General features: G+C 34.3%; 2 protein-coding genes across 7 annotated transcripts in view; both read left to right on the forward strand.

Annotated features, from left to right (window-relative positions):
* Nucleotides 1-10,391, forward strand: part of LOC144548803 (mediator of RNA polymerase II transcription subunit 25-like) — a 61,241-nt gene extending 50,850 nt beyond the window's left edge. The window contains exons 2-11 of the mRNA XM_078297524.1: nt 2,034-2,228; nt 2,756-2,820; nt 3,084-3,313; nt 3,405-3,682; nt 4,015-4,068; nt 4,340-4,368; nt 4,465-4,533; nt 4,682-4,766; nt 9,796-9,882; nt 10,290-10,391. Of these exons, the coding sequence (XP_078153650.1) occupies nt 2,034-2,228; nt 2,756-2,820; nt 3,084-3,313; nt 3,405-3,682; nt 4,015-4,068; nt 4,340-4,368; nt 4,465-4,533; nt 4,682-4,766; nt 9,796-9,882; nt 10,290-10,391 (1,194 nt within the window). The remainder of the gene's footprint in view (nt 1-2,033; nt 2,229-2,755; nt 2,821-3,083; nt 3,314-3,404; nt 3,683-4,014; nt 4,069-4,339; nt 4,369-4,464; nt 4,534-4,681; nt 4,767-9,795; nt 9,883-10,289) is intronic.
* On the forward strand, nt 1,276-22,531 carry LOC144548799 (mediator of RNA polymerase II transcription subunit 25-like). Of its 6 annotated transcripts, none has more exons than XM_078297519.1 (17): nt 13,904-14,096; nt 14,416-14,446; nt 14,567-14,630; nt 14,753-14,883; nt 15,449-15,643; nt 15,763-15,828; nt 16,059-16,287; nt 16,738-16,805; nt 16,955-17,483; nt 17,572-17,837; nt 18,866-18,919; nt 19,241-19,269; nt 19,366-19,434; nt 19,624-19,708; nt 20,081-20,167; nt 20,836-20,887; nt 21,908-22,531. In XM_078297519.1, exons 1-16 carry the CDS (start codon nt 13,996-13,998, stop codon nt 20,860-20,862), a joined length of 2,031 nt encoding a protein of 676 aa, XP_078153645.1. In that variant the 5' UTR covers nt 13,904-13,995; the 3' UTR covers nt 20,863-20,887; nt 21,908-22,531. The 6 variants fall into 6 exon arrangements, with proteins under 6 accessions (XP_078153642.1, XP_078153645.1, XP_078153646.1 ...); XM_078297520.1 differs by lacking the exon at nt 21,908-22,531 and adding an exon at nt 21,080-21,323; XM_078297516.1 differs by lacking the exons at nt 13,904-14,096; nt 20,836-20,887 and adding an exon at nt 1,276-1,394.
* The last annotated feature ends 202 nt before the right edge of the window (nt 22,532-22,733 follow it).

Raw genomic sequence — 22,733 nt, forward strand, 5'->3', positions numbered from 1 at the left:
TGCTGCTTGAAATAGCTAGATATTAGGAAAGCTGTACTCTAATTGATATAATATATTTGAACATGTTGAATCCATCTCAATATTTTTTTTAAAAATGCTTTTGTTTTGAACTGGTACCAACGTACCGATCCAACTAGGTCAAAGCTAGTTTTGCATTGAAATAGAATTTTGATGTTAAATGTTTAGATAAAACTATGCAATCACTATTATTGTAAAAAGAATGGGTTGGTACAGATTTTTTTTTCAAAACAAAATAAAATGCAATCACTATTATTGTAAAAAGTATTTATTTGTATTATATGATATTTTTCTACTGGTGTGTAATAAATGATATTTGAGTGAGTCTATGGTACTATGCATATCACGGGTTGTTACCGTGCTACGGCTCTATATTCGAGTTTTCAAATTCTAATGGTCGATCCGAACCGTTCATCTCGTTCTCCATATTAATATGTGTTTGGAGACCAAATTTTACATTTTTTGAAATTTTTTTACTATTTTTTTAGATATTTAGAAAATCACTTGATCTGAAAATTCTGAACCATCCAAAAATAGTGATTTTCAATAAATCTAAAAAAATAGTAAAAAAATTTAAAAAACTGTAAAATTTGGTATCCAAACACATATTAATATGGAGAACGAGATGAACGGTTCGGATCGACCGTTAGGATTTGAAAACTCGAATATAGAGCCGTAGCACGGTAACAACCCGTGATATGCATAGTACCATAGACTCACTCATGATATTTTGTTGTTGGCCAAACTTTATACAAATGAACTATACATATTAAATGTCCAATTTGATGTATATTATAGATGGTGGTTATAGACTTTACGGGTCAATGTTAGTTTAGTACATAAGCAATAGACAAAAGGAAGTATCATGCTAGAAGTAAAATAGTCACAATGGATAAAATATAATAGTATACTCTTTCTTTCCTCTTGTACATCACTTGAGCAAGTAACTACTTTTAAAAACGTTCTCCTCCCCGAATGCGTTTCCTCTGCATTAACTCAAAAAGAAATTTTTTGAGTTAATGAATCTCAACCGTCTGATTTTAAACGGAGTCAATTCGGTCACTGCTTATGATACAGGAGGTCCTTCAATATTAGTGCGGATCTAGTGTGCACGAATCTTAAAACAGATCGGATGGGCAGCATTCAAAAGATTCGTTAATGCAGAGGATACGAATTCCACGTTCCCTCCCCTTCTCTCTCATATAATTAGTTAATTACTGAAGAAACTTCGGAGAAGTCTCTTGGTGAAGGCAGAGTAGAGAGAGAGAGAGAGAGATGGCGGAGGTGAAGCAGCTGATAGTGGTGGTGGAGACCACGGCGGCGATGGCTCCTTACTGGAGCACCATCCTCTCCGATTATCTCGAAAAGATCATCAGGTTTCTCTCGATCATATCTGTGATACTGAGATTTTCAATTTGTAATCTGAATTTTTACAGCTTAATTTTGCATCCATAACTCGGGCAATGGTAACTTTTCAATTTAATTTCATGACTATTTTCCCGAAATTGATACCATTTGATAAAATATTTCCAATTTAGATTAGAATTGCGGTTGCAAAGATGTTCTTAGCTCCCTCGATTCGAAAGTTCTATTACAATTTTAATTCTCTTAAGGCTACACATCTATTATTTTCCTTAGCAATATTCTTAAGGCTCCCGAAATAGGAGTACAATTTTTATATCTCTGAGTGCAATTTTTCATTTTAATATTCTAAAGGTTAGAAATCTTCTATTCATATCATACTTGCCACCTCAAATATTTTCACACAGACTGTAACAAAGAAGTTTTTGATCATTTATGTTGCTTGATTATATTGATTGATATTGATGTTTCAGCAAAACCTTACATATAGTTTTAGTGCAATTTTAAAGCTAATATAAACTTATTGGTATTAAATAAAAAAGAAGTACACTAATACTGTTGATCTGAAATTGCATACTGCATGGAAATGATACATCCTGTATTCCTGTGAAGAACTGGTAAACTGGGCAGTGATCTGTGTAATTTTTTTGTAGATGCTACATGATCCAGATTCCAGTGCGGCTGTCACTGGTGAGGTGAGCAAGCACTGTGTGCTGGCTTGTGCTAGCAATCCATACGTGCTACCAACTCTTGTGTATCTGCCATCAGTAGAGAAAAATGAGAATGGCGAGACGATACAACCTTCTTTCCTGGCCGATGCGGAGGCTGTTGCTAAATGCTTCTCACAGGTTAAATTCTACTTTCACTTGAGTGAGGCTATGGTACTATGCATAGTGCGGATTGGTCCGTACTACGGATCAATAGCTCCATTTTTAAAGTCCAAACAGTCGATTTGAACCGTTCAACATGACCTCCATATGAAAATGCTACTTGCAGACCCAATTTTAATTTTTTAGAATTTTTTTACTATTTTTTTAGAGTGGTAGAAGATCACTTGATCAAAAAATTCTAGACCATTCGAAAGTAGTGATTTTCTCCCTAAAAGAATCGTAAAAAAATTCTAAAAATGTAAAATTTAGTTGGCAAGTACATTTTCATATGGAGATCATGTTGAACTGTTTGGATCAACTATTTGAACTTTGAAAACGAAGATATTGATCCATAGTACGGACCAATCCGCGCTATGCATAGTACCATAGCCTCACTCCTTTCACTTGTATTGTTTGGTGCTTTGGTTTTTCTGCAGTTGTGACTTTATAGGTTCAATATGTTTTTACCAGTATTTTTGTAAGGATTTCTTTTGGAATATGTGCAGTGCTCCGTTTCTCTGTCGGTTATTTCGCCAAACCAGCTGCCCAAATTGAGAGATATCTACAATGCGTAACCTTTTTTTCTGGACACAATCCTCTCTAATATATATTTTGTTTAATTCACATATGCTACTTATTTATTTGTATAACACAGGTTCCATACTGTACCTATACTTTATAAATATAAGTATGCTCTCTGAACTCACATACTCGATGAATAAAATATTGAAATGCTATAAAATAAATATCATTTAAGGGATGAATAAAATAACAAACTAATGGTTGCAACAAGAAAATGTACTAATTAAATAGAAGGTTGGTTTTTTCTTGATAGGGAAAGAGAGGTGCTAGGCCGGCTGACCCATCTGTTGACCAGGTCAAGCACGCTCAACACCTGTTGTTGCTCTCTGACAGTTTCTTGGAGGCACGGTCGGCCTTGAACTGTCCGATAAGTGCTCATCTGGTACCAAATCCTGGTGTTGTGAAGCTTGAGGAGCCCACCACTGCTCCGGTTTCGGTACCAGTAACAGGGTCCACACTGCAGAACTCTAGTAAATCAGGTGGTAAGCAAATTTTTAGAATGGTTTGGTTTAATTGAACCTAGTCAGGCTTATGATTGTTAATATGAATTATATACCATCAATACTTGATTAGGAAACATGAAAGCTTGCATGTGCACTTGTATGGGACAATCAATGCGTAATGTCGGGTCACAAATGGGGCAATGTAGCCGGAGCATGGTCATGAACCAACCCGTAATTGGTGGTGGTATTGGATCTGGACCTGGTAGTGTGATGCCTACACCCGGTATGACTCAGCAGTCAGGAGGTGTGAACCCTATGGGGATGGGAAGCAACTCAGGCATGAATATGCCTCTTCCTCAGCAGCATAATGCACAAGGGTCACAGTCTAAGTATGTCAGAATATGGGAGGTACATTTTGATAATAACCCTTATTTAAAGAAGTTTCAGAGTATGACCCTATAATAAAATATATAGGAGTGAGGCTATGGTACAATGCATTGTGCGGATTGATCCGTACTATGGACCAATATGTCCGTTTTCAAAGTCCAAACAGTCGATACAAACTGTTTAACATGACATTGAAGAAATGACATATATGCCCCTATTCTATTACTTTGCTAAGGGGAATGTTGAGGACAGGAGGGTAGTTTCGACATATATATGCCCCTGTTCTACTGCTTTGCTTTTAAAGCCTTTGTTTACTAGTTTACTTATTTTTATTTATTTTTAACTTTTGGTAGGGAACATTGTCCGGGCAGAGGCAAGGGAAGCCAGTATTCATTTGTAGACTTGAAGTAAGTTGACGAATGATGAATTATTTCATCTGAATTTAATGGTTAAATTTATCACCCACCAGAAAGTGAAGGAACTAGAAAATTGTTGGGAACTTAAATTTAAATTTTTGGGTACAAGTATAATCTGGCTTAACATTATTTGGTTAGCCATGGCTTATCATAAAATTATATCAAAGAATTAATAGACCAACTAAATTGTATTCTTTTTCACTTATCTACCATGTGTTCTATTTTTGTTTTTTTTTAACCATGTGCTCATTTCTTATTATAGGGTTACAGAAGTGCCTCTGCATCTGACACGTGAGTTTTGTATTTCTCTGTTCTTTTCTTTTTCGGGTTCACAGATTGATAATCTTGAAGTATTGCTGTTTAATTAATTAAATGCTTTATGTACAGGCTGGCAGCTGATTGGCCGTCGACCATGCAAATCATTCGGTTCATTGCTGAGGAGCATATGAATAACAAGTTCTCACTCTCTCTCTCTCTCGCTCTATCTATCTATTTACCATTTATCTATCTATCTATCTATCTATCTATCTATATATATTTTATATATATAAATAATTGTTTCCTTTCAATGTTTAATTCTTTTTATTTCACATGTTTTGTGTAGGCAATATGTTGGTAAGGCTGAATTTTTGGTATTTCGAACCCTGAATCAGCATGGGCTCCTTGGGCAACTGCAAGAAAAGAAATTGGTCAGTATTTTCCAAATTTATTTTATATTTTTTGCTTGAAAAGATTGAGCAATTAAATTTGTTTTATATATTGTTTTACATTTTTTTTATATTTCACAATTAAATTTGTTTTATATTTTTATAATTTTTACATTTTATATATTTGTTTATTTTATTATATATATATATAGAGAGAGAGAGAGAGTTGGGCTACGGTGCTTCGTGAAGTAAAACATGTGTTTTACTTCACACTCATATTTTGCGATTTTAAAGTTCAAAACGTCGATCTGAACCGTTCAAGTTGATCTCCATATTAAATTGTGCTTGGAGAACAAATTTTACATTTTTTGGAAATTTTTTACTATTTCTTTAGAATTTTTGAAAATTGCTGTTTTTAATGGTCCAAAATTTTCTGAAAACAGTGATTTTCAAAAATTCTAAAGAAATAGTAAAAAAATTCCAAAATATGTAAAATTTGGTCTCCAAGCACAATTTAATATGGAGATCAACATGAACGGTTTGGATCGACATTTTGAACTTTGAAATTAAAGATATAGACGTGAAGTAAAGCACTCGCCTTACTTCGCGAAGTACCGTAGCCCAACTCTATATATATATATATATTTGTTTTATATTTTCTTTTGAAGGTTGACCAATTGCTGATGTTTTCTTTCCAGTGTGCTGTTATACAGCTGCCTTGTCAGACCTTGCTTCTCTCAGTTAATTTTTCTGCCAAGGCTGGCCGCCTAATTGGGTTGCTCTTCCCTGGGGTAAATGTTTTTATTTTTTTTATTTTGAAGTGCACATACCTTTCAGCTTTGAAATTTTCCACAATGCCATATCTCGTATATTGCATTATTGTATAGGATCCATTTGGACAGGTACTGGTTCTGGATATTTCTCTATGCTCATTCTTTTGCAATACTTGGCTGAAGTAAACATAAATCTAAAGGTTGTGTTTGGTTGAAACCTAAAGTTAAGTCACGAATTAAGCTGAATTTTTTTTTTTTTGACCTCTGCATGCAAATCTCATTAAAAATTAAATTTAAAATAGGATAATCTAATTAAAAATAACATTACATAATAGGAAAAAAAGTGACATCTGAATAATTTAGGCCTCGACCGTAATTGTGCAAGATTGACAACAACATGAAGAAAAACTGTAGTCCTTCAAGTCCCCATTCTAAAGAGGAAAGCCACCTACTACCAACTATGGTACACGGGAAAAGAAGGGAACAAGAATGGGGTAGGCATCTTAATTGATGAGAGCCTCAAGAACGGAGTTGTCGACATTACGACACAAGGGGATAGGATCATCGTAGTCAAGCTGGTAGTTGGTGACATGGTTTTGAACGTCATTAGTGTGTATGCCCCACAAATAGGTCTAAGTGAGGCTGCCAAGAGGAAATTCTTGGAAGATCTAGATAGCATGGTTAGAGATGTACCTAGCAGTGAGGCCTCAATCAAATTTGACGGCTTAACTTAGGCCCAAACCTCTTATTCCACGGTTTAGGCCTCAATCAAACATGACTGAAGGGACGAATGCTGACTATATACAATTAGTGCACCAAACTGCATCGAGGATATATAAGTCCGTGACAATAGAAAAAATAGAGAGAATCTTTTTCTGGTAAATGTAATCTAACCAATTTCTATCTGTTTTTAGGACATGGTGGTATTCAAACCGCATAATGCACAAAAATATGTCAAAATATGGGAGGTAAGTTTTGTGATAATAACCCTCATTTGAAGTATGACCGTATAATAAAACATAAAGAGTGAGGCTATGGTACTTTGCAAAGTGCAGAACAGTCCGTGCTATGGATCAATATCTTTGTTTACTAAGTTCAAACAATTAATCTGAAATGTCAAGATGATCTCTATATAAAAATGTACTCTTGGAGACCAAATTTTACATTTTTTAGAATTTTTAATTGTTATTAGATGGGTAGAAATTCACATTATCTAAATTTTTTTGAGCCATCCGAATGATATTCTACCTATTTAAAAAAAATAGTAAAAAAATTCTAAAAAATGTAAAATGGGTCTCCAAGTACATTTTCATATGGAGATCATGTTGAGTGGTTTGGATCGATTGTTTGGTCTTTGAAAACAGAGAATCCATAGCACAGACTGATCCGTACTTTACAAAGTATGATAGCCTCACTCAAATATCTTGCATGATGTATATTTTTATAAAGCCTCATAGAATATGAGAAACATGTTTCTGTTTCTCTTCTGAACCATTGAAGAAATGACATATATTATCTCTATGAAATCTTCAAAAAGGGCTTAAACTGCGCCTGTTCTATTGCTTTGCTAAGAGGAATGTATGTTGAGGACAGAGGGTAGTTTTGGCATTCTTTACAGAAATCTTGCGAGGCATGGGATTCAAATATTTTGCAAGGATGTTTGCGTTGATAATTATTTTACAGCACAGGATATTTTGAGATTTTACCGCATCACATGTGAATAAGCCCTTATTTTCTTAAGAAAGTCTTGTAGTTGTCAATAAAAAAATTTTATATAGAAAGCGTTAAAGGCATTTGTTTACTAGTTTATTTATTTTTATTTATTTTTAACTTTTGGTAGGGAACATTGTTTGGGCAGAGACAAGGGCAGCCAGTATTTTGTAAGCTTGAAGTAAGTTGATGAATGATAAATTGTTTCATCTGAATTTAATGGTTAAATTTAAAGAGCAGGGTTCAAATTAGGGCTGCACAAAAAGTTCGTAGTTCGTGATTCGATTTGAGTTTGATTCGAAAAAAGTTCGCAATTAATTCGATTCGAAATTAGTTCGTTCTGAAACAAATCAAACAAGTTCGGTTCGAATCTGATTCAAACTCAATCTCAAACTAGGTATAATTCGTTCAAAATTGATTCACGATCTATTTAGGTTTTAATCTCGAATAATGCAACTAATGAATTAAACCATTAATCTTTACTAGAAAAATGTTTCAGTAGTGTAACAAATTAACAATGGAATAAGTTTCATTTGACTAGGTCCATATCGTAAAAGGTAAGGGAATCTTGACCTGGCCATAATTCATCAGTGTGAATTCATGAAAGGTAAAAGAAAACCGTGTAAATTTTGTTCCGAGAGAAAAAACTAATGCATAAACTATCGGTATAACTAGGGTTGCAAAAAAAAAATTGTAGTTCGTAATCAATTGACTTCAATTTGAAAAAATTGTAATTCGTAATTAATTTGATTAGAAATTAGTTTGTTACAAAACAAATCAACCAGTTCGGTTCGAATTTTATTCAAACTCAAATTCAAACTAGGATAAGTTCGATTTGATTTGATTCGTTTGCAGCCCTAATTCAAATGCCTCATGTCTTTCATGCCTTAATCGTGCCTCACATCCTTATCTTCGTTTTCAAAGTCCAAACAGTCGATCCAAGCTGCTCAACATGCTCTCCATATTAAAATGTGCTGGGAGACCAAATTTTATATTTTTGTGGATTTTTTTAATTTTTTTTAGATAGGTACAACTGTTTTTCAAAAGATTCTGGATCATCCAAAATCAATGATTTTGTACCTATCTAAAAAGATAGTAAAAAATTCCCAAAAATATAAATTTTGTCTTTAAGCACATTTTAATATGGAGATCATGTTGAGCGGTTCAGATCGACTGTTTGGATTTTGAAAACGGAGATAAAGATGTGAGGATGATTGAGGCATGAAAGACATGAGGCATTTTAACCTTACTCAAATTCAAATCACCTACGGGAAAGTGGAAAGGACTAGAAAATTATCAGTACTGATATTTTTATTGGGTATAAATATAATCTGGCTTCACATTATTTGGTTAGCCATGGCGGAATAGGTTTTAGTATTCAACATTGCTTATAAAGTTATATAAAAGAATTAATAGACCAACTAAATTGTATCTTGCCTTTCAAAAAATTGTTCTTCTTCACTCATTTACCATTTTTTTTTTTTTTGGATTAAATCATGTTTTAATTTCTTATATTATAGGGTTACAGAAAAGCCTCTACATCTGACACGTGAGTTTTGTATTTCTCTGTTCTTTTCTTTCTCGGGTTCACAGATTGATAATCTTGAAGTTTTGTTGTTTAATTAATTAAATTTGTTATGTACAGGCTGGCAGCTGATTGGCCGTCGACCATGAAAATCATTCGGCTCATTGCTGAGGAGCATATGAATAACAAGTTCTATCTCTCTCTCCCTCTATACTTTTTTTACTTGTGAAAAACATTTCTCTTGAGAGATTTCATTTCCAAATTTTTGTTTGTCTATGTAAATGGGGTTTGGAACTGGGGGATATAATGTACTAGGATGTTCTATATTGTTTCCTTTCAATGTTTAATTCTCTTTATTTCACATGTTTTGTGTAGGCAATATACTGGTAAGGTTGGTTTTTTGGAATTCCGGGCCCTGAATCAGCATGGGTTCCTTGGGCAACTGCAAAAAAAGAAATTGGTCAGTATTTTCCAAATTGTTTTATATTTTTCGCTTGAATTGGGCAACTGCAATTAAATTCGTTTTATTATATATATATATATATATATATATATTTAGAGTAAGGCTACGGTGAGTTGCGAAGTAAAACACGTTTTTACTTCACGCAATATCTTCATTTTCAAAGTTCAAATAGCCGATCCAAACCGTTAGATGTTTAATTTATATTAAAATATGCTTAGAAACTAACTTTTATATTTTTTGGAACTTTTTTAATATTTATTAAGTCACTTTGAAAATCTGAAAACCCGGGTGAACAGTAAAACAGTAAAAATTTCTGGACCGCTGGATCGGCGATTTTCAAAGTGGCTTAATAAATAGTAAAAAAATTTCAAAAAATGTAAAATTTGGTCTCTAAGCACATTTCAATATGAAGATCATGTTGAGCGGTTCGGATCGACATTTTGAACTTTAAAATTGCAAAAAATGAGCATGAAGTAAAATAGCCGCTTTACTTCGCAACTCACCGTAGCCCAACTCTATTTTTTAATATATATATTTGTTTACTATTTTTTTTTAAAGATTGAGCAATTGCTGATGTTTGGTGCTTTGTTTTCTATCCAGTGTGCTGTTATACAGCTGCCTTCTCAGACCTTGCTCCTCTCAGTTTCTGACAAGGCGGGCTGCCTAATTGGGATGCTCATCCCTGGGGTAAATGTTCTTTGACACATTTTGAACTCCACATACCAACAAACCATATCTCGTATATTGCATTATTGTACCGGACCCGTTTGGAATAGTACTGGTTCTGGATATTTCTCTATGCTCATTCTTCTTCAATACTTGGCTGAAGTAAACATAAATCTAAATGTTGTGTTTGGTTGAAGCCTAAATTTAAGTCACAACTTAAGTTGAATTTTTTTTTTTACCTCCTTTGCATGCAAACCTCATTAAAAATAAAATTAAAATAGGATAATCTAATTAAAAATAACATTACATAATAGGAAAAAAAGTGATATCCGAATAATTTAGGCCTCAATCATAATTGTGCAATATTGACAGCAACATGAAGAAAATAAACATAATGATCTTGTTGTTTTATGTGTATCTGCACATAGGATGAATCATCCTTTCCATCACAACCGTACCGACACACATTCATAACTGGTACACACCCATTACCCAATACTCTACGTTTGAATGCACTAGAGAATAGCTAGAATAGCTACTGTTGAGAATAGTAGGTTAAGAATAGCTACTATTTAAGAATAGCGCTATTCGGAGCTATTTGGAATGTTGTTTGGATTGAACATTTAGAATAGCGAGAACAACGATTGAACATTTGAGAGGGTACGTTTGCTATTCCAACTTTTTGTAGGAATAGCGAGAACAACGAGAACAACGCTATTCTCGCTGTTCCTAAGTATGTTTGGATGGATCGGAACAGCACTATTTTCGCTGTTCTTGCTATTCTCGCTACATCCAAACATACCCTGCAATAGCCCTTCTTGATTCCCCATGCAAGTATTTATGTTTCTATTTCTATCTTTTGTCATACTTGTAAATTATGTATAGTGTGATATTTTATTTTTATGATAATAATTTCCCTTGAAAACAACTCTTTATGTGTCTTTGTGATGTTATGCAAGTATTTCTATTTCTATTTCTATTAAATTATGTATAAGGTTAATATTTGACGGGTGTTGCTACCAATGCTCAATATTTGAAATGAAAAATGTTATTGTTTTATCGACAACACAATGTTTTTCAGGAATTTTATCAGTAAGTGCTGCTTTTATTTTAGCTGATTGAAAGCAAGGAACAACTCAAGTGCTGCTTTTGCAAAATAACCATTAGCACTAACTTCTTTTTTTGCTTAATTGTCTCATGACACAGTACTGGTTAGTCTGAATGAAAACAAGGAACAACCTTAAGTGCTTGTGTTAATAAATTGATAATAGAAATCCAAAATGAATGTCTAACTTTTTTAAAAATCCAAAATGTAAGATGGAGAGTATTTTGAGGTTCTTTTGTAAAATTGAAGCTTTACTGAGAAGTGAGAAAGCATACAATTAATTTATTTTCTCGAATATTCAATCAATAAATATTAATCAATGAAATGAATTAAGTATATTAACCTACTCCTTAATTTGCAACAAACACAATTAGTGGATTAAATTGGTTTTTAACTGGCTGCGATTCAAGAAACCCACCGAGATTTCAAGATATCTTTTTCACAGATGCGTTGGGCAAATTTTCAACTTTTATGCAACGAATGCTACTATGCACTCAGCAGTTGCTGCAACCATAGTGACAAACAAGCAGTTCGAATTGACGAGAATAAAAATTTATCATTCAGATATAATTCGGGAATAATTTGGTACAACAAGAAAGAAAAAAAAAAGACCCGAACCCAAAAAAAATAGAAAAAGAATTAAAAAATATTTTGGCATTTTTGTGGCATTTTTTCTCAAATAATTTGTAACTTGCGTTTTATTTAAAATTCAGTTCGAAAATATCAAAAAAATATATTTAATACACAAATTATACGCGAATTAAATTGTGACTATGGCTTCATCTGAGTCAAGTTTCTTTTGAGTCCTGTCACAGGCTCACTCATGTGACAAAATATTAAATGGAAAATAAATCAAAGATTTCATTTAAATGCGGGGCAAAAAGGTTAACAAAGGTTACTCTTAATAAAGGAGATTTGTTTTTAATACAAAACGGAGAGGTCTGTCTGTCCAATTTATTAAATCAAACGCTTAACAAAGAAGAAACGGAGAAGAAACGGATATAAAAATAAGGAATAATCAAGAGGTCTTTAATTAGATTCACAATTTGCCGTTTAGCCCCTCGAATTAAGAAGTCTTACAAAAGGAGATTTTTGACAAATATATTGAGTTAAATTTTGAGTTTTTAAATTAAAATTTCAACAAATTGGTTAATACTTTTAATTATGGCTTAATTTGTCTATGACTTGATTCTGAATCTGTATGTTTTCATTTATCAACTCTTTGTTGTTTTAATATCTAGAATGAATTGTTGATACATACTCCCGCTAATATGACATTGTTGTCATATGACACCGACTTCAAAGCTTATTGGATAAACTTCAAACTAATAATCAAAACCGTTCAAACCGGTTTACTTTATAAGTGATGCATGTACACGCAAAATAATATTTTTTAAAGTTATTTTAGTATCAAGTCAAGCGGTTAATCAATTCAAAAATTCATCTTTAATCTCAGCCGTTGACGGATCAGGACAATTACGTGCATAATATAAAAATGGAGATACTTTTATGCATAGATATTAATACTTTAGGAAAACAAATTCGAATTGTGAAATTTTTGTGATCCCCACACAAAATTATTTTTCCACATTTAATTTTCAGTGGTCCTCTTGCGGATACTGTAGCGCGGGTACTGTTATCAGCTTCCTAAATCATTACATAGCTACACCTAATTATGCAATATCCTATTTTAACATAGTTGCATCTAATAATAAGTGTTCTACGGTAATCAAAATCCTATTTTAATATAGTTACAACTAATTATGACGTATAATAATCTTTTATTCATTGTTTATGTGTTTTCAAATTCTATAACATTATAATTAATTAGGTTATTTTATTTTAAAAAATTGTAATTAAGTCTAAATGAAAAAGAGGTTAAAAAATCAACTTAGAATTCAATAAAATATAAAAAACTTAAACCGACATGGTAGGTTGAAATGATTAAATTATTTAAATATATTTACAAGTGGAGAGAGAGAGTTAGTTCAATAAAATAATTTCTAGTGAAAAGTGTCTATTGGTTCTCTAAATCCGAGGACTTGTATTTAATTGCACAAATTGTGTAAGGACATCGGCAATAACACCGGGTAAATATTTTAACAGAGTCGTTTTAGCTTAATGCAGCGCACTAAACATATCCAGCGATGTTTTAATTCTATAGTTTATGCGCTGCAAGAAGTACAAACTGATCTGTTAACATCATTACCCATAACACCTATAATTGTGCGATTTTCAAAATTCGGAAGGACTAACAAGAAATTAATTACACTACCAGAGTTTTCGAGTCCCTATCTTCTAAGGTAACAGAATATTTCTGTTTAGATCCTCTGAGGTTGAATGCACAGGAAACTTTAATATTCGTGTGGACTGATCGGACGGTTCGGATCAAAACAGCAATATTCTGTTACCTTAGGTAAAAAAAACAATATGCCCGAGTTTGGGCAAAGATCTTAACAGAGTAGTTTTGGCTTCATTCAGCGCACCAATCCTATACAGATCCCTTTTTATTCTGTTATTAGTGCGCTGCATGAATCCATAACTTCTCTGTTAAAATCAATACCCCCAGAGTTTTTTCGTCTTATAGAGTCCATAACCTCTAAGGTAACAGACTATTTATTTTTATATCAGGACCGCCCGATCAGAATCCGGGCAAGGTGGAAGGCATAAAATGCCTTTAATATTCGTGTGTTTTCTGGTCGGACGGTTTGATCTAAACAAAAATATTCTGTTACCTTAGGTTTAAACAATTTGTCTGAGTTTGGGTAAACTTTTAACAGAGTATTTTTGGCTTCATGCAGCTCACCAATCCCATACAGATCCGTTTTTATTCTATAATTAGTGCGCTGTATGAAGCCATAACTTCTCTGTTAAAATCTTGACCCCCTGAGTTTTTCGTCTTTTTAAACCTGTGGCGAAAGAAACCAAGTTCTGTCTCTATTTCTCTTCCTTTCAAAAAAACCTCGGAGAGACTCTCATGGCGAGAGCACGGTAGAGAGAGAGAGAGAGAGAGAGAGAGAGAGAGAGTAATGGCGGAGGCGAAGCAGCTGATAGTGGTGGTGGAGACCACGGCGGCGATGGGTCCTTACTGGAGCACCATCCTCTCCGATTATGTCGAAAAGATCATCAGGTCTCTCTCTCTCTCTCTCTCTAAGTGATGATTTTTTGGATCAGAACCTGTATATGTATCTAGCAGCATTTAATTCGTCACTGATCAGCAATTTATAGTGAAATTGGGGGTGATTTTGCATTGTTTGATACCTGTGATACTCAGATTTTCAACTTTAAATCTGAAGTTTTACAGCTTAATTTCAATTTAATCATCTGGTAGTGTAATTTTCAGAAATCAGATTAGGCATCAACTGTCAGAATGTAACAAAAAAGTTTTGTGATCATTTATGTTGCTTGATTATACTGATTGATATTGATGTTTGAACGAAACCTTACAGGGCATTTACTGGAAATGAGGTGACTGGTCAGGTAATTCTCTTTCAGTAAGTCTTTTTTTATTTATTTCTTACTTTTTGTGTAAAAAAATTGTAGTGTAAGGATTTTTTGTTCTTGATAAATTTGACATGTGTGTCTCTTTTTGCTATGCAGAAATTGGCCGGACCAATTTCGGAGTTTGCTCTGGTCATGTTTAGTGCACATGGACCGTATAGCTGTAATCATCAAACATTATTTAATATTTCAAAATTTCAAAATTTTGGCAAACCAATTGAACTGAAATTGTTGATTTTGGCCTGCCTTGGTTTACTGATTGAGATAAGATGTGAAATATAATAGGTTTTAAGGTGCAAAGAACGGGATGGACAAGGGATGTGGAGAGGTTTTTGCAGTGGCTGACAAACCTCCCTTTCTCTGGCGGCGGTTTTGGTGATGCTTGTACTGCAGAGGGCCTCTCTGATGCAATACTGGTACGTAATTTTGTGAAGCAAGTCAAAAGAGTGGCAGTGATCTTGACCACTTACCGATAGTTTTAGTGCAATTTCAAGCTAATCTTTACTTATTAGTACTAAATCAGAAAGAAATACACTTATACTGTTGATTTGAAATTGCATACTGCATGGAAAGGATACATCCTGTGTAGGGGTGTCAATGGTACCCTTCTATCCGTTTACCTGACCCTTATCTTATTCGATATAACAGGCACTTTTTTTTTCATTAACATAACGGGTAAGGGTACAAGCAAAGAATATATAGATATATATATTTATCTGGGGATGATGCATGATATGATATAAATTTATTCATGGCCCATACATTTCTACTCAATGGCACCCTTTTATCCGCTTACCCGACCCATACCTTATTCGATAAGACGATTATGGGTAAGTTTTTTTTTTTTCTTAAGCTTATCAGTTATGGGTAAGGGTATGAAAATGCTTCCACCCAATCGGATTCATATCCGTTGACACCCCTAATCCTGTGACAACTGGTAAACTGGGCAGTGATCTGTGTAATTTTTTTAATTTTTTGTAGATGCTACATGATCCGGATTCCAGTGTGGCTGTCACTGGTGAGGTGAATAAGCACTGTGTGCTGGCTTGTGCTAGCAATCCTTACGTGCTTCCAACTCCTGTGTATCGGCCATCAACAGAGAAAAATGAGAACGGTGAGTCAATACAACCTTCTTTCCTGGCTGATGCTGAGGCTGTTGCTAAGTGCTTCTCACAGGTTTAATTCTACTTTCACTTATATTTTTTGGTGCTTTGGTTTTTGTCAAGCTGTGACTTTATAGGTTCAATGTGTTTTTACTAGTATTTTTGTAAGGATTTCTTTTGGAATATGTGCAGTGTTCCGTTTCTCTGTCGGTTATTTCGCCAAAACAGCTGCCCAAATTGAGAGATATCTACAATGCGGTAACCTTTTTTTTTTTCGGACACATTCCCCTCTAATATAATTTTTTTTATTTACGTATGCTATACTTGTAAAATCTCACATACAAGATGAATAGAATATTATAATGCCATAAAAGAAATACCATTTAAAGGGATGAATAAAACAACAAACTAAGCTAGGCAAAAGTAAACTTTTTGCAAGCAACAAGAAAATGTACTAATTAAATAAAAGGTTTGTTTTTTCTTGATAGGGAAAGAGAGGTGCTAGGCCGGCCGACCCATCTGTTGACCAGGTCAAGCATGCTCAACACCTGGTGTTGCTCTCTGAAAGTTTCTTGGAGGCACGGTCGGCCTTGAACCGCCCGATAAGTGCTCATCTGGTACCAAATCCTGGTGTTGTGAAACTTGATGGGCCCACCCCTGGTCCTGTTTCGGTACCAGTACCGGGCCCCGCACCGCAGATCTCCAGTAACTCAGGTGGTGAGCAAATTTTTGGAATGGTTTGGTTTAATTGAACCTAGTCAGGCTTATGATTGTTAATATGAATTATATTGCATTGATACTTGATTAGGAAACATGAAAGCTTGCATGTGCATGTTATTATATGTATCATTTCATGTATTTTATAAACTGTTAGGAAGTAATATTGCATATGTTAATTGAGAATAATATACTACTTTCTAAATACATAAAAATAAATTGAAAAAATATTCTACCAAGACAATTTGGTTGAGTTAGTATAGAAAATTTCATAGAAGTTGTTGCTTTTAAAATTTGCACTGTTATATGTGATAAACGACTTAAAAAGATTTTGGTGATGTGTTTGCCATATCCTCTTTTTTTTTTGTGTTGTATTTACCGTCCACTGTTTGTTTTTTTTGTTATCAAAGTGTAAAGTATTAATCACACTCCATTTCTTTTTTAACCCAGTGAACGGGTCGACCTTACTAAACCGGCCTCTAACAGGAGGCAATATTCCAACGGCCAACATTAAAGTTGTAAGTTTTATTTTTAATTCCACTTTTTATTTGCTATTTTTTAAATTAATATCTAGGAAATTTATCAATGCTGCAAGAGTTAAATGTGCTGTTTCAAACTGGTCTTTTTGGTATGTATATTATAACTTTACCCATTACTTGTTTTACAGGAGCCGGTCACTGCACCTTCTTCCATTGTAACTGGTCCTGGTTCAGGATTCTCTCATCACATGGGGTCTACACCCAGCATCTCTTCTCAGCCAATTCCGACAGTTCAAACATCCTCTCCTTCCCCAATTCAGCAAGAAATCGCAACTATGAACAATAGTAATAACAATACTATGATGAATAACAACAACCCCACCATGAGCAATACAGACCCTATGCAAGACCTCAAACCATTAGCAACAAACCCAAACCCGGTAAGCCAACCGATCCGACCCGGTGGTGGTGCTCCAGGGAATGTGAACATACTCAACAATCTATCTGCTCTAGGTACAGCTGTCAGGTCAACCACCCTTGCAGCGGGGCCCACCTCTCTTGGCATACCCACCATGGGAGGCACTCCTATATCAGTACACATGTCAAATATGATATCTGGGTCAGGTACACAGGTTGGCCAGAATACGGGTCTCGGATCGTTCAACCCGACTTCTTCCAGCATGCCGGCCTCCTTGGGAAATACAAACAATCTTCAAGGTACTTTTTTAGTTCTTATTTTTTGTTCATGATTAATTTCCAGAAGGAAACCCTAATTGAAGTCTTTGACCTTGTAACTTTTGAACAGGTATGGGCCAATCAATGCCTAATGTGGGTCCACAAATGGGGCAAGGTAGCGGGAGCATGGTCATGAACCCATCCGTCATGGGTGGTGGTATTGGATCGGCGGGTCCAGGCATGGCATCTGGACCCGGTATGATGCCTACACCCGGTATGACTCAGCAGCCAGGAGGTGTGAACTCTATGGGGATGGCAAACAACTCAGGCATGAATATGCCTCTTACTACGCAACATAATGCAGCATCACAGTCTAAATATGTCAAAATATGGGAGGTAAGTTTTGTGATTATTACCCTTATTTGAAGAAGTTTCAGAGTATGACCCTATGGGCTTGTATGGCACAAAGGAATTGTGAAGGAATAGAGGTAGAGTGTGGAATTGTGATGGAATGGTAGCCGAATGTGAGTGGAATTGAATGGAATAGAGAAAAAGTGAAAAAGTCGAATTGGGATGGAAATATGTAGTCAAACCCTTCTCTTTTGCACTTTAGCCCCTCTCTATTCCATCCACTATTCCATGGTAGAGGTGGAATTGGGGAAGAGTGACTATTTCATATGTTGGAATTGGCTCAATCCCACTCTTCCACTATTCCAAACATGCCGAACATGATTGGAATTGTGTGGAATAGAAGACTCTTCCCTTTTCCACTTTTTCCATTATTCCATGCATTTGCCATACGGGGCCCTATAATAAAATATATAGGAGTTAGGCTTTGGTACTATTCATAGAGCAGATTGGTCTGTTTTCAAAGTCCAAATAATCGATCTATACTGTTTAATGTGATCTCCATGTGAGAATGTACTTGTAGATCAAATTTTACATTTTTTTTTTAGAAATTTTTTTACTATTTTTTGGATAGGTAGAAAATTTACTTGATCTAAAAGTTCTAGACCGTTCAAAGTAGTGATTTTCTACCTATCCAATTAGATAATAAAAAAATTCTAAAACATGTCAAATTTAGTATGCAAGTATGTTTTGTGGTAATTACTCTTATTTGAAGAAGTATGACCCTATAATAAAACATGAATGCACAATGCATACTTTGATTAAGCCTTGTACTATATGAGAAACATGTTTCTGTTGTCCTTCTGAACCATTGAAGAAATGACATATATATGCCCCTGTTCTAGTGAAGGTACACAGCATTTTGAGATTTTAGTGCATCAAATGTGATATAATCCCATATTTTCTTAATAGTTCTGTTTGACAGATTTAAGAAAGCAGTTGTCAATAAATATTTTGTATATAGAAAGCATTCAAGGCATTTGTTTACTTATTTTTATTTATTTAACTTTTGGTAGGGAACATTGTCCGGGCAGAGGCAAGGGCAGCCAGTATTCATTTGTAAACTTGAAGTAAGTGTTATTTCATCTGAATTTAATGTTTAATTTAAATTCACCTACCAGAAAGTGACGGACTAGAAAATTATCAGTATTGATATTTTTTTGGGTACAAGTATAATCTGGCTTAACATTATTTGGTTAGCCATGTCTTTTCATAAAGTTAAATAAAAGAATTAATATACCTGATTTAAAAAAAAAATTGATTTCAAAGAATTAATAGACCATTTAAATTGTATCTAGCCTTTCAAAAAAAAAAAATGTTCTTCTTCACTTATCTAGCATGTTTTTTTTTTTAATTTTTGTATTAAACCATGTGTTCATCTCTTATTATAGGGTTACAGAAGTGCCTCTGCATCTGACACGTGAGTTTTGTATTTCTCTGTTCTTTTCTTTCTCGGGTTCACAGACTGATAAGCTTGAAGTATTGTTGTTTAATTAATGAAATGTTTTATTTACAGGCTGGCAGCTGATTGGCCGTCAACTATGCAAATAGTTCGACTAATTGCCCAGGAGCATATGAATAACAAGTTTCTCTCTTTCTCTCTCTCTCCCTGTACTTTTTTTACTTCTGAAAAATATTTCTTTTGAGGGATTTGATTTCCAAATTTCTGTTTGTCTATGTAAATGTTTTGGAACTGAGGGATACAATGTACTAGGGTGCTCTATATTGTTTCCTTTCAATGTTTAATTCTTTTTATTTCACATGTTTTGTGTAGGCAATATGTTGGTAAGGCTGATTTTTTGGTATTTCGAACCCTGAATCAGCATGGGTTCCTTGGGCAACTGCAAGAAAAGAAATTGGTCAGTATTTCCCAAATTTTTATAATATTTTTTGCTTGAAAAGATTGAGCAATTAAATTTGTTTTTTATATATATATTTAGAGGTTGGCTACTCTACTTGTATAAACATACGAGGACATATGCTTACAAGTCATTTCTTGCGTTTTCAAAGTCAAAATAGTTGATATGAAGCTCTCACCATGTTCTCCATATTAAATTGTGCTTGGAGACCAAATTTTACATTATTTGGAAATTTTTTACTATTGTTTTTAGAATTTTTCAAAACAGTGTTTCGATATGGTAAAATAATAATAAAAAAAATCTGAAAACATTGATTTTCAAAAATTCTAAATTGAGCAATTGCTGATGGTTGGTGCTTTGTTTTCTTTCCAGTGTGCTGTTATACAGCTGCCTTCTCAGACCTTGCTCCTCTCAGTTTCTGACAAGGCTGGCCGCTTAATTGGGATGCTCTTCCCTGGGGTAAATGTTTTTTGACATGCTTTAAACTCCAAATACCTTTCAACTTTGACATTTGCCACAATGCCATATGTTGTATATTGCATTATTGTACCGGACCCATTTGGACTGGTACTGTTTCTGGATATTTCTCTATGCTCATTCTTTTTCAATACTTGTCTGAAGTAAACATAAATCTAAAGGTGGTGCTTGGTTGAAGCCGAAAGTCAAGTCATGGCTTATGATGACTTATGTTTTTTTTGACCTCCTTTTCATACAAACCTCATTAAAAATAAATTTTAGGATAATCTAATTAAAAATAACATGAGTGAGGCTATGGTAATATGCATAGTGCATATTGGTCCGTACTATGGATCAATATCTCTATTTCCAAAGTACAAACAATCCATCTGAACCGTTCAACATGATCTCCACATGAAAATGTGCTTGTAAATCAAATTTTACAATTTTTAGAATTTTTTTACTAATTTTTTATATGGGTAGAAAATCACTTGATCTAAAGATTCTAGACCTATCTAAAAAAATTCTAAAAAATGCAAAAGGTGGTGTTTGGTTGAAGCCTAAAATTAAGTCATGACTAGTGTGTGTGTGTGTTTTTTTTTTTTTGTGATTGATCTCTTTTGCATGCAAACCTCATTAAAAATAAATTTTTTATCTGGATCTGCATATAGGAGGAATCATCCTTTCCACCATCATAACCGTACCGACGCACATTCATAACTGGTACACACCCATTACCCAATACTCTTAAAAACTGAATCCAACAAGAACATTGCATTATTCTGTTGTTTGATGTTGTATATAAAACATAGCCCTCCTTGATTTTCCAAACCCCTTTCAATACTAGTACTGGTACAAATCTGTAAAGGACTATCAATTTCAAAATTCTTTGTTTTTTTTTTCCTTGAAATGCAGAAATGTAAATGTAGTAACTAATATGCTGGGAAGGACTGCATGCGTAATCTTTGTGACAACTTCAACATTTATTTTCATTAGGTTTTTCTATAGAAAATAAAAAAGATCTCAAATTAGTTACTAACAAAAAATTCTAGTGATAGATCTCAGTGCTGTTTGTTTTTGCTTTGTTTAACATCTCATGTTGGAATTGATGGATTGATTATGGGATATAGAGGCTCTAATATTAAGCTTTTGCCATCTCTATTGATACCATTGGTACCTGGTCTAAATTGATACCACTGGCATCTTAAACATAGTACTGTTAATTTCACTATCGATTCCGATCTTCTTTTGAAAGCGCTTCTTTTACGAAGTCCAAGCTAATATTGAAATGTAACATTACGTATAAAGTCATAAATGGAAACAAATTTCACTCAACCAATTCACAAGAAATAAAAATCCGAAAATAAGGAGGAATAAACCTTGCAAACAGATAAATTCCAGGACTATTGACGACTTATTCAATTAACGAAAAAAATTGAATTCCTAACTATACAAAGGACAGATAAGCAAGAGAAGTATTCCGATATAGTTCCTCTTCGAAAAAAACGAGAGAAAAGGGTAATGGTGTAATTGCGTGAGTTAAGCAGGAGAGGTAAAAAAAAAAAATCCATGTCTGCATTTAACGGCTTAACTTAGGTGTAAACCTCTTATTCTACGGTTTAAGTTTCAACCAAACATGACTAAAGGGACGAATGCTGACTATATTCAATTAGTGACGGTAGAAAATATAGAAAGAATCTTTTTCTGGTAAATGTAATCTAACCAATTTCTATCTGTTTTCAGGACATGGTGGTATTCAAACCTCAAGTCTCATCCCAGCAACAACAGCAGCAACAACAGCCACAACAACAACAACAAATGCAACAACAACAGTTACAGCCTCAGCAAATGCAACAACAGCAACAAATGCAACAGCAGCAGCAACAGATGCAACAACAGCAACAGCCGCAGCAGCAGCAACCACAGATGATCGGAACAGGGATGGGCCAGTCGTTCATGCAAGGCCACGGTAGGCCCCAGATGATGCCTCAAGGGAAACCTCCCGGTCCCATGGGTGGAGGTGGCTTTATGCAATAAAATTCCAATATGGTAAAAAATAATTGCATTTTAGCCCCTCCTTTTTATAGTAGGTAATTTACTGATAGTTGATCAAGTAGAATGGAGGGGTTAGATGTAATTCTGACAGTGTAAGAAAGGTTCTGTAAAGAATATTTGTAGAGAGAGAGAGAGAGAGAGAGAGAGAGTTTGTTCAGATAACTATGGTTAGACCATATTTATAGTAGGAGTAGGAGTGCAGTGTGTTATTCTGGTGTCTAATTAGGTTATCTTTGTTATCTATATATACTGTATCATGAAATGCTGAAATGCTGATTACTTCCTACAAGTTATTATTCTGCTGTTGTTTGTGTCATTTTTGCATCAAGCTTTAATGTTGTGACTTTTGTGAAAGGTTTGCTGCTTCCTTACATGTATCGGTAGCTGTTGCAAAAATAAAATTTAACAATGTAAATGCGTTCACTTTCAAACTAATTTAGTTGTGCCCTTTTCTTCAAAATTTGCATGGAGTGGGAGGATGGTCCAATTGGAACCATTCGATCTGCATCAAGAT

Source organism: Carex rostrata, chromosome 34, assembly GCF_964058835.1.
Source record: "Carex rostrata chromosome 34, lpCarRost1.2, whole genome shotgun sequence".
Lineage (NCBI taxonomy): Eukaryota > Viridiplantae > Streptophyta > Magnoliopsida > Poales > Cyperaceae > Carex > Carex rostrata.